The sequence below is a fragment of the Artemia sp. Qi Xiang Cuo genome, chromosome 19 (genome assembly GCF_049724085.1).
Source record: "Artemia sp. Qi Xiang Cuo chromosome 19, ASM4972408v1, whole genome shotgun sequence".
Taxonomy (NCBI): Eukaryota; Metazoa; Arthropoda; class Branchiopoda; order Anostraca; family Artemiidae; genus Artemia; species Artemia sp. Qi Xiang Cuo.
Genome location: NC_142812.1, coordinates 24,525,353 through 24,537,729, shown reverse-complemented (window position 1 = coordinate 24,537,729; position 12,377 = coordinate 24,525,353). Strand labels below are relative to the sequence as shown.

Genomic DNA, 12,377 nt, shown 5'->3' with positions numbered 1-12,377 from the left:
TTAGATCGCAAGAACATCAGTGTCCAATCGCAGCCTAAATCAACGACAAGGTCATATTATCAAGTCATTTATTGTCAACAAGATGCACTTTCACAGGCTGGCCCAAAGCAAAAAATACTATAATAATTAAAATATGATCAACACAAGAAGAATTTGTTAAACAGCAAAAAGTTATCAATACACACAAGCTACGAATTATTAAAGGCACCGACAACACTCATAACAAAGTTTTGTTATTGACGCTGTGATCTGGAGTAAACCAGTGTCCGTTTTGGAACTTTCACAACCGTTTTCTGGTCAGAACCTAAGAGGTACAAAGACAGGCGTGAGGAAGTTCTTGAGATGAGATGAGAAAAGGAATTGGGCTAAATTTCAAGATGACGGAGAAAAATGGGGTCAAGCTCAAATGCTTTTAGAAAAAAAAGGGTAAGGTAACGGGGAGCTTTTATAAATGATTTGTAGCGATCTCTTTTGAGCCCGTTCAGTTTATCACTGCCTTCTTTTGACAGAGTAAAATGCCAAACAGCTATTGACGTTCTCTTTAACAAGGAAAGTTCCTCTCTAATTTCTGATATTGTGATTCCAGGACATTAAATTAGCATCTTCTTGCGAATTTTGGGATGGTGCCTCAGCTGCAATTGAAGGTGGCTTTTCTGGAACAATGGTGGATACGACTATATCCAGTTAGTGATAATTATAATGATAGAAGAGAAAATGAGAGTGTAGGTCGTTTGTTCGTTGTTCCTTCTTCATGTAAACAACTGGTAGTCGGCAAAGCCGTTCCTAGGGTTGGTGGCGCCCGGGAAAAAATTAATTACAGCGTTATTATCCCGACTCAAATATAAGCAAAAAAAGCCAAATCAAAGGGACAAATTTGATCAAAGTGGACAACCACCAGCCGCACCCCCCATCCAGGGCACCTAGGGTGGCTTGTCCAGGTCGCTCCTCTTTTGAACGGTTCTGGCTGTGGGCCTCTCCCAGTTCATAGAAACTGTAACGGCTTGGATTCGAGGAGGTTGCCTGCTTACTTTTTATAATAATTTCCCTGGGCTTGTTTAATTTTCCATTTAATTTGCTTTTAACTTCTTTGCTTCTTCTTCCTTCTTTCCAATGAATTGTTTTGAGTACCCGACTGATCGACCATATCTCAAACAGTGCGCTATGCTAAAAGTGTGGTTCAATACCGCTTTCCAGGGCCTTAATGAGAAAAAGGATGAGATGGCAGGGCATGTTCTGCGGAAGACAGATTGCCAAAGATTGCCCTTTCCGGCCAACCGTCTAGGACCAAACCAAAAAACAGGTCGTCCCGGGTTGGGGAGGGAATATGTCATAAGGAAAGATTTGAGGGAAAATGGGAATTTCCTGGGAGGGTGTAAAGAGAGAGGCTTTGAATACACCGTGATTAAGGAGGAGCATGAGTAGCTGTGCTGGCCTCAGGCGGCACAGTGCTCGAGTGAGCTGTTACTTGTTAGTAGCATTTATGTTGGATCATTTGTTTAATCTATGCATTTACATATGGTTTGTCAGTTGAGCAAACTTTGGTCTTTTTTTCGGAAGATATTAAAAAAAACATCTAGTTTGCTATTAAAATTTTGCACCTGTGAAAATGTGGCTCAATCCTGCTTTCCAGGGCTTTAATAAGCGAAAGGATGAGATGACAGGGCACGTTCTGCGGAAGACAGATTGCCAAAGATTGTCCTTTTCGGCCAACCGTCTAGGACCAAACGAAAAGCAGGTCGTCCCCGGTTGGGGTTGGAAGATGTCGTACGGAAAGATTTGAGGGAAATGGGAATTTCCTGGGAGGGTGTAAAGAGAGATGCTTTGAATACATTGGGATGGAGGAGGAGCGTGAGTAGCTGTTGGCCTCAGGCGGCACAGTGCTGCAGTGAGCTGTTACTTGTTAGTAGTATTTATGTTTAATCGTTTGTTTAATCTTTGAATTTACATACGATTTGTCAGTTGAGCAAACTTTGGTATTTTTTTTCGGAAAATATTAAAAAAAAAAAATAGTTTGCTATTCAAATTTTGCACCTGTGAAAGTGTGGTCCAATCTTGCTTTCCAGGGCTTTAATAAGAGAAAGGATGAGATGATAGGGCCCGTTCTGCGGAAGACAGATAGACAAAGATTGTCCTTTTCGGCCAACCGTCTGGGACCAAACTAAAAACAGGTCGTCCCCGGTTGGGGTGGGAAGATGTCGTAAGGAAAGATATGAGGGAAATGGGAATTTCCTGAGAGGGTGTAAAGAGAGAGGCTTTGAATTGGTTAAGATGGAGAAGGAGTAGCTGTGTTGGCCTCAGGCGGCACAGTGCTGTAGTGAGCTGTTACTTGTTAGTACTATTTATGCTGGATCGTTTGTTTAATCTTTGAATTTACATATGGTTTGCCAGTTGAACTATCCTTGGTCTTTTTTCGGAAAAAAAAAAAAAAAATCAATTAGTTTGCTATCAAAATTTTGCACCTGTGAATCCAAGTTCTCAGAGATTGAGACTCCAGCCCAAATGTCTCTCCATATCCCATCCCGAAACTGTAAAAGTCCCCGATCTTCGATCAGTAATTGGTCTTGAATTTATTTGAGTTACTGAGCAATTGACTTTTAACTTTCTCAATAAGGTTCCACTGTAACATAAATGGGTAGCTACCGCCAAGTGATGCAATTTTACTTGGCTTTTGATAATAATTGCAGATTTATTGTCATTATATCCAAAAACAACCACCTACGGGTGTTAGCAAGGCCATACCCAAGGGGGGGGAGGGCTAGGGGGATTTTAACCGCCCAAATGTTTGCTTGACTTGTAAAAACGTAACAAAAACGGATATAAACACATGTTTATGCGTTTTCATGTGTACCCCCCCCCCGCAAAGTCTTTGATTACCCCCCCCCCCCCCGAAAAAAATCTTGGGTATGACCTTGGGTGTTATAAAATCAACAATATTGTTGAACATCTCCTAGCACAGCAATGGCAATAAAAATGGTGTGTTTTCTGGATATAATCTGTCGATTCCTGAAGCTTCCCCCAAGAAGCCTTTCTTACAGCAATGGGTTGGCCAGGAAACAATGTTTATGCTTCTGCTCCTTATGGTCAGAATACAACTCAAACAAAAAACAAATATGCGTGAAGCCAACAGTTAAACGAATTGTTTATGCATGTTCAATCCCACTTTCCAAGGGTATAATGAGAGAAAGGTTGAGATGGCTAGGACACGTTCTGCGAATGAAGCATGACAGATTACAAAAGATCCTCCTTGTCGGCCAATCGTCTAGGGCCAAACGAAAAGCAGGTCGTCTCAGAATGGGATGGGAGAATGTCACAAGGAATATTTAAGGGAAATAAAAACTTCTTGGGAGGGTGCAAGGAGGGAGGCTTTGAATAAATTGGGATTGAGCAGCGTGCGTAGCTGTGTTGGCCCCAGGTGGCTTGGTGCTGCAGTGAATTGTTAGTAGCAGTTTTCTTCTCATGGAATTCTATATCACGTTACGCTTATCAATATAATTTTACTTATGTTTGTGGTCTAATTTAGAGTACTAACCTTGAGCTACTAGAATACTCAGAACTCAGAATGCTAGACACCAGAAAATGTTGTATTGAATAATCTCCGTGTGTCGTTAGTTTGTGGGCAGAATAAGTAAGTTATGGTTAAAACTATAACAAAGCACATTGGCAATTCATTTGTATCGCTTTTCCAAGCAATACATATTTTAGTTAAATTCCTGATGATTATTTGTTGTAAAAAAGTGCTTCAGGTCTAAAAAAGGCTGCTTATCAATTGATTACCAACCTCCCTGTATGGAATCTGCATTAGTTAGCAACAAACATAAAAGTAAAATCAACATCACCAACTCTTCATTATGCATAGTACTGAAGTATAGACCGGTTATATAGGAATGGAAGCTTTATGAAAACTTCAACATTATCTCAATTGCTTTTGCTATAGAAAAAACGCTAAAAATACCTTAAATACAGAAAATAAAAAAGTAAAATATTAAAAAAAGTGTCATATAACCAGATCTTCAAAATTTCTTAGACTTGTCTCAATCTTTGACTCTTTAATCTAAAAAAAGGCAGCAAGTAAGGCAGCAGCATATTTGTGTAAAAAAATACATTCGAACAACAGACTTATTAATTAGATGAAAAAATTAGATCATCGATTTCTTTATGAATGCTTTCCTTGCGGCAAGCGGGATTGAACCGGCGACCTATCAATCAGTAAGCGCACCTTCAACCCCTGCGCTGCCACAGGGTATCATTATGTTTGATTCTTCAGCAAACTTTTGTACAATAGCTAGAAAACCAGTTGTTTCTATGCTGGAAAGACACTGTGGTCTTCCCCGTTATTTTGTCTTTATAGTTGAGACTGAAAATCGTTCAAATAGCTTCCATAAAAAAACTAACGAAAACGTCAGTTGGAACACTGTTCAAATCAGCAGCGATCGGTCAATTCAACATCGATTATCCGATCCTACTTAAAAAAACATTGTCAAAGCTTAACCACCAAGTAATTTCAAGACAAGACAAAATAAAGCATAGAAAGGTTCTGGTTTTCTCTTAAAAATACTGTTTCAGGTGTTTCTTATTTTGAAAGTATTAACAACGATCTCCTAAAATGTATGTTTATACTAAAATTTGTTCTCAAAACCACGAGAAAGCACCATAAAGGTATAACAAACAAGGTTTTTTTAATTTGTTTTACAGTGTAGAACTGTGTTTTTCTAAATGGTCTGTGATGAAGGAAAAGACGTAAATGCGAGAAATCCTCCTTGGATGAAAAATTACCTATAATCTCTTGATATTTCGTAAAAAGTGGTTAATATGACTGTAATCAATCATGTCAGTCATATGACAAATTTGACAATAGTAGTTTTAAGTTTAGCACAAAAATATGTCAATAAAAACGCGAAAAAGACATTACCAAATTTCTCATCTTGAAGATACTGTGACAAAACAATTCTCATCCAACAATTTTGACCAAAAAGATCACATCAAGCAAAGGACAGTGACAGATTAGTGACACTTCATCTATTCTTATTTATAAAAACAAGAGAAAAAATACAAGGAATTTATTGATTATGACTTTAACTGGGGTATCACAAAACAGCGATAAGTAAACTAAAAACAAAACTAATATAAATTAAAGTCAGGCGGCAAAGGCCTCCATTTTACGCAAACGATCGCAGCTTGGAGTTTGATAGTTACGAGCCTTGTCAAACATTCGAGCATCCCCGTAAGCTCTTGCCTTCCAAAGTAGATTTTCTTCTAAAATAAAAAACATTTAAGCAAATGCATACAAAACATCTAATAATGCAAAACCTAAACAATCGTTCTTGCAATTAATACCATCCAGCCGTTGGCACAACAAAATTCAGAAGTAAGTTTAATAGGCATATACGGGTGCACGGGCATCCACAAGAAGGATATGTGATGATGCCATAGAGGCTTCAACCTTTACTAGACATGAAAGTGCGCAAATAATGATACATTTCGTCATTTTTAGCTAGATAAAACGATGTATTTGTCCTGGGTTTTAGCCTATTTAGTTTTACAATATTTAAAAAATAAATCGTTTATAGACCAACTTAAATTATGCTTCCATCACTTTGAATCTTTTTTTAAATATTACCCCCTCCCCCCCAAATTCAAATCTCGGAAGATTTTACAAACATAGAATATTTTTCCGCTAAAGTTGTCTCAATTCTTTAAGAACGACAGTTGAAAAATAAAAATTGTTAATTTTGAATAAAAATTTTTATGAAAGCACGGAAAAACTTTATCCTAATGATTGAGGGACTGAATAGGGGCAACCCTCCTCATATACTGAATAATTTATGTTCGTTTAAAAGTTTTAATGTTGCTCCTTACGTTCAGTTGAAAAAATTTACTTTTTTATGGTTAAAAGGCTAATCTGAATAATTCGGGCCCTTGCAGGCAAATCTCCGACCATTAAATATTCTATATAAAAATTTTAGCCCCATACATGTAATTACTGACTCCAAACCCCGTAATTTACCAACTCTGAAGGATAATATAACATTATACGGAAGATATGTATTTTATGTGTTGTTATTTGAGAGAGTAATCTGATCGTTTCAGGCCACTGCTTAAATGAGCTATGACCAATGACGAATCAAGAGATGCAACATTGTCTTCGTAAACCTGGGGGGAGGGGGTGTAGGGGGGGGAAAGTCCTTGAGCCAAAGTACCACGTTAATTTTGCTTTCTAAATGATCCGTAAATGATCGCGTGTCAAAACCCGTACCGTGTCGACGATTTCTAAAAGATGTGCTTAATGTGCTGTGGTTTTCGACTTCTATATTGCAACGTAAACCTCAAATTTGTGATCAACAACCTCAGAGACCTTTAAGTCAACTGGCATTTTGTGTGCGCATTGAAGTTTTCTATCATCACTTATCCTAATTGAATTGGTTACCTCTGAACTTGCTTCCAAGACTGTGAGTTTTTCAACACAAATTTAAGTCACAATGCACAAATGAAAGTAATTATGAGAATTTATTTAGCCTCTCCTACCTTACATAACTAAAGAAATCCACTATTATCTCAGGAATCCATATACTCTTGATAAAGAATAGACCTGAAACCAAAGGTCACGGTTAATTCTTTAAGTAGATACTTTTTGGCAATGAGCCCAATTCCTAAATTGGTAAACGTCCCCTGAAAGCGGTCTTGCCGAATCTGTTTTTCCAAAAAGCCGAGAAAAAGGAGTTTTAAATTTAAACATTTGTATCTCAGAATCGGCTAGACCGTTGATTTTCTGACCATGTAACCAACTTTCGTTTAGCAAATCAGAAACTTTCGGCAAAACAGACCATGCTGTACATGATTCGGCGAAAAAACCGAGAAAAACGGGTTTAAAAATTTTGACAATTGTATCTCAGAATCGGCTATAGCTAGAGCATTGATTTTCTGACCATGTAACCAACTTTCGTTCAGCAAATCAGAAACTTTCTTCAAAACGGACCATGCTGTATGTAATTCGGCAAAACCGCTTAAAGAATATGCGAATCGGCAAAGGACAACTGCAAAATACAGGCAGTCAGAGACGTCTTACAGCAATGTCAATTAAACCATTCGAAAGAGATTTTTTTTTTGTACACACGATAGCGTTTGCAACTCAGTTTGAACAAAAACTATTATTTTCGGCAAAACGGCATTCAGTCAACGATAAGTGTAAAAACCTGTGAGAAATAAGAGTAATTGAAATGTGAAAATGAATGGTTCCAATAAATAATTTTATGTGAGTAAGTAACCTGAGTATACATATCATGGGAGAAGTATCAGCTTTTAAAGAGTTTTTCTTTTATTTAGTATTAGTTATACAAAATAATAGATTGCGTATTACATACACTATTTGATATTGGGAAACATATGGAACTTCTTTTAAGATTCAAAACGACAAAACAACTTTCACACAAGTGAGCTTTTTAAAATTACATTCCCAGAAAAACTACCAAATTTTTACAATCTGTTTAGCCAAGAAATTGGAGCTTTTCATTCAACTGAAATCAGCAAAACAAACGCAAAAAAGTGAAGTAACTCATTAGCTAGCAAACACAGGCGGGTATGCCTGATGATGAAATTGATGCTTATGAAAGTCATATAGAACCCCATTATGAAGGACTTATAGAACTCCATCTTTCATGGTCTATTCTAGATAAGATAACACACACTTACTGCTCTATTTCTCTCCATAGCCTAAAGACATTAATATGATCCTAAACAATACAAAAACGGGAAAAAGAAGGGGTGGATACAAAAAAGAAGTTCATTTGCAGCAATTAATGGAACTGTTCCTCTTTAAAGCATCAATTCACCTTAGTCCCTGTTCAATATAAAAACAGAAAAAAATTAAAAGAATGGACAGAAGGGAAAAGGAAACAAAAAGGAACAAATAACGTAAAAAGATGCTTACTGTACTATTTCTCTCTGTAACACAATTTTCTTAATGCATCTACATAATCCTGTTCAAAACAGAAAAAAAGAAGAAAAATTAATAGAACGGATGGAGGGGAAAAGGGAAAAAATACAAAAAAGGGAAAAAATAACGTGAAAAGGAACTTACTGAACTATTTCTCTCTATAACATTACTTTTTTAATGCATATATATATAATCATGTTTAAGATAGAAAAAAGAAGAAAAAGAATGGATGGAGGAGAAAAGGGGGAAAAAAAAAGTGAAGAGGAACTTACTGTACTGTTTCTCTCTATAACATGACTGCCTTAATGCATCAATATAATCCTGTTCAATATTTCTCTCAATTCTTCTAAGAGACTCGCCTTGGTAGTCTGTTTCAAAATCTTCTTTGACATAATAATTGACACCTAAGTTGAAAGTCTGTCTTTCCATTGGGAATTTACTAGAAAAAAAGAAACCCGTTAAGAAAGAAGATCATATAAAAAAAAAGATTTGTCTCGAGGGTCTTAGAAAAAAAGTGTTTTCAAGCTTTAATTCTTTGCAGTTCATCTGTTATCAATACTTATTTCAAAGATAACCTCCTGCAATAACATATTTTTGCCTTCTATCTTCTTATTCCACTTAGAATTTAAGATATTTGAATCATGTGTACGAAAAAAAACACTAAAGTGCCATCTAATCCTCTGTTGAAGAGGTTGCAATTATCAACTTTATAGTGATAAAAACAGGGTTACAGGAGCCCCTACAGCAATTGAGTATTCATATTCGGTGACGTGGGGGAAGGATCTTTCGAAGACCAATACCCCCCCCCCCCACTGTTGACACCACTGCCAGTCACATTTGATCTCCCCTACGTTCCATGGGGTAAATAAGAAAGAAGATATCAAGGAGGCGTAAGCGTTTCTTTGACAGGTAGACCCGTCAGGCTGGATGCAATAATTTTACAGGAGGGTGACCAAGCTGGATGGCAATAATTATGTTCAACCATAACAAACGGCAAAAAAGCTTTTAATTCATAGCTATTTAGCTATAAACTAAAAGCTATTTAGCTACAAATTAGCTATTATTCATATATAGCTATTTGCTATTTTTCATTCTATTAACCTTTAAATTACAAGAGACATCAAAATGTAAACACTTTTGTACTCTGGCTCCATCTTCAGCCCATGCATGCCTGAATTTTCTGAGACTTTATTTTGGTTGTTATACACCTATTAGGACATTTTTTGTTGTTGTGTATGTTCCTCCGTTGTCACGACATTTGAAACGTGTAAGAGACAAGCGGAAGCTTTTCTTTGTATACAAACAAGCACTGTAACACCCAATTTATCTCGAGCTGATCTCGATTAATACAACAATTAATAGAAATATACACCCATTATGTTTCGTTGGGCTATAGTGGGAATATGGAAAAATTAAGTAACATAAGGGACATTTCTATAACAGAAAAAAATAAGGATTCTATTTATATGTCAATAGTCAACTCTAAGGATAAGTATAGCAGAGCAAAATAGCCTAACTAATCTTTCTAAAAAGATGTTTTTCTAGGTAAGCCAATCAACTATTAATTTGAAGTTTTAGTCTTGTATAATATTAACAACATCCACATTAATGCACAGCTTAGATATATGGCAGTGTTTGTCTTTTGCTAAATAATCAGGAAAGTTAAACTTCTAGTGCTCCATGATGATATATTTTTTCTCTCATTTTCTGCTGACTTTTCACACACGTTCCTTATTTTCAAACTTGAAGCCTGCTTTGCGTAAAGCTACCTAAGTACATATGGAAGTCTTTTTCATTCAAAATTGAGTTCCGGGGTGTTACTAATTTTAAAGGCGTATATAGTTCTTGAAGTTTCCACTTAATCAATTTAAAGAATCAAATTTAATCTTTATTGTTCTTGGTACCTTTAAAAACTGCTGTGTATATTCAAAGAAGTAACCAATTTTGTAAATAAATAACTTCTTACACCACACTGCCTTTCGATAAACGAATAAAATGAAAATATATAAATAACAGGTAAACTCTTTAATCTAGCCCAGAAAAAATAAACAAAAAGGGCGAAAATTTTGGCTATGTCCGGAGACTTTTTAGTATCATTAATAATAATGATCTCTCAAAGTGTTCTAGCCGCGAATTCGTACTGGATGGGGGGGGGGGGGAGGGGCTTGAACCGGCTCATAACGTTCCATAATTTTTATGGTTTCTTTGAATCACCTCATATGATTGTTGTACTATTTATATTTTTTTTGTATCGCATCTACTTATAATACATTCACATTAGTAAGTTATGATTATTTAGTACACTATGTAAATGGAGATTTAGAACTTATTTTCACATAGGGAGAGGGATTGAATAGTTTTTAGAACTCCCTGGAAGCATATGAAAACTTAAGATATTTAAACAGACTTTTTGGACTTTGGATGTTTTAAAAGATTATGAGTAACTCCGACATTCTCTCCTTCCCGCGAAAAAGATAAAACACCTATATACAAAAAAAAAAAAAAAAAAAAAAAAAAAAAAAAAAAAAAAAAAAAAAAAAAACCTTTAAAACTATTATCGATGTTTTGCAACTGTTTTAAACAAAACTCCTTTTGTTAAAACACAGCAAACAATTTATACCAAACTGAGAAAATAGCATACAGAAATGGATCCAGAAGAACAAGTATTGTCCTCTGATATGAGATTATGGTAAAATCAGAAATAAGGAACAAAGGGATTAGATTATGGAAAACCTCACAAAACAAATTAATGAAATTGAAGCGCTCTTCCGGAAAAATACGACTATAATCTCAATGTTTCTCTGGATTTATCTTTCCATTTAATACAACATTTTCCCCTAGCCTTTGCTATGATGTTAAGGACAAAGACCCTAAAAAGAGTCCATATAAATAAGGACGAAACACCACCCTTGATTCCACATTCAGCCAACTAAACCACCTCACATCTAAAACCTCTGCAAAATAAGGCTGGAAGACTTATAAACAATTTTCCACCCAATTTAAAGATAAATCCTAAACTGAAACTTTTCTTTTGTACACTTAAAAAAAATCATTATAGAATTTTCAAGTTCTAGATCCCAACAATTATTTTCTAAGAAGCGTAATTTGGTCCATCTAGCCGAGTGATTAGCAAGCTAGACTTGAAATCTTTTGTCTGTGAGGACAGGGGTTCGAGTCCTGGCGTCACTGGTTATTTGGTTGGGGGGGGGGGGTCAGTGGCGTGGCTACGTGAGCACAGCCAGACTCGACCCACCTTTAAATGGGGATCTCGAGAAATCTGGAGAGGTAAACAGGAAGGTTGTGTGAAAGCACAGGATGGCTGGCCCCCGGCACCAAGTTGCACTTCTTAGGTGAAGGGCCATGAAACGGGGATCAGCACCGCCGGTAGGGTCTCTGGAGTCTGATGCCATATTATTTACCTTTCTATTTCAGGCATGCGGAAATTCGAACTTCTAACGATTTTCCTCAATTAGTATGGAAAGAGTAGATTCTCCATTGTTTGTCACGTTTTACTGAGAACAGATAGATTTAATTTAATAATGGTGATTAGATATATTAAATTTCATTTTACCAAACGAAACATCCATCAGTTTACCCTGATCTCGCTTCCATATTACATAATTACACATTTTCCTCGACCGCACAAATTAATAATTAATTGTGAATAGTCAGCTTTAAAAATCGTTAATCTATAATTACTTATTGATTATTCAAGACCTAGATATAAATTCACAACAGAGGATCATTTTTTTGTATTACTTAAATGAATTAGATTCTCTTCCTGGGGATGAAGAAAAATCAATGGGAAAACAGACTGATTGCGGTTAGAAATACATTAGTTTTTTTTCCACTACACAACGGATATACAAACTGCCTTGAAAATTATTAGGTAGAACTGAACTTACAAAAAAAAAAAAAAAAAAAAAAAAGTTAGGTTTTTAGGGTTAAAATTAAAGTTGCTCATCCCCAACGACAATCACAACTTCAGTGGTGTCAATAGCGTCAAATTTAAGGCGGAGAGAGGGAATATATTTTTCAATACCTAGGGGGACAAAGTTGTCGCTGTTTGCAATGAAAACATAACTGTTTGCAATGAAAATACAAAAAAAAAGACATTTTCAATAAAAATACATAACAAAGGGTAGTTTCAAAATCTAGGAGGAGAGGGGGGAATCTAGGGGACACAGGTCTCCCAATTGACGCCACTACACACATTCAAAGGGAAGCTAGATATTTTAAAGTTATTGGTGTCGTTTGTTTTTAGACTATTTTTTAATGATTTTTCACACACGTTTTTTTTTTTTTTTTTTTTTTTGATTTGGCGTACCGATGGAGGTCCTTTTGATGAATATGATTATGGTTGTGTAAGTTTCCACATAATCTAAACAATTAGAGTTAGTTTTTACTATCCTTGTTACTTCCAAAATTTGGTGTAAGTGTAGGGTTA

At 35.9% G+C, this 12,377-nt stretch overlaps 1 protein-coding gene across 1 annotated transcript in view; it reads right to left on the bottom strand.

The window, feature by feature from the left end:
• Positions 1–5,042: 5,042 nt before the first annotated feature.
• LOC148940638 (dnaJ homolog subfamily B member 12) overlaps positions 5,043–12,377 on the bottom strand; it is a 36,414-nt gene continuing 29,079 nt past the window's right edge. Inside the window, exons 8-9 of the mRNA XM_089104971.1 lie at positions 8,203–8,369; positions 5,043–5,253 (exon numbers count right to left, since the gene is read on the bottom strand). Coding sequence (XP_088961097.1) covers positions 5,135–5,253; positions 8,203–8,369 — 286 coding nt within the window. The 3' untranslated portion in view covers positions 5,043–5,134. The remainder of the gene's footprint in view (positions 5,254–8,202; positions 8,370–12,377) is intronic.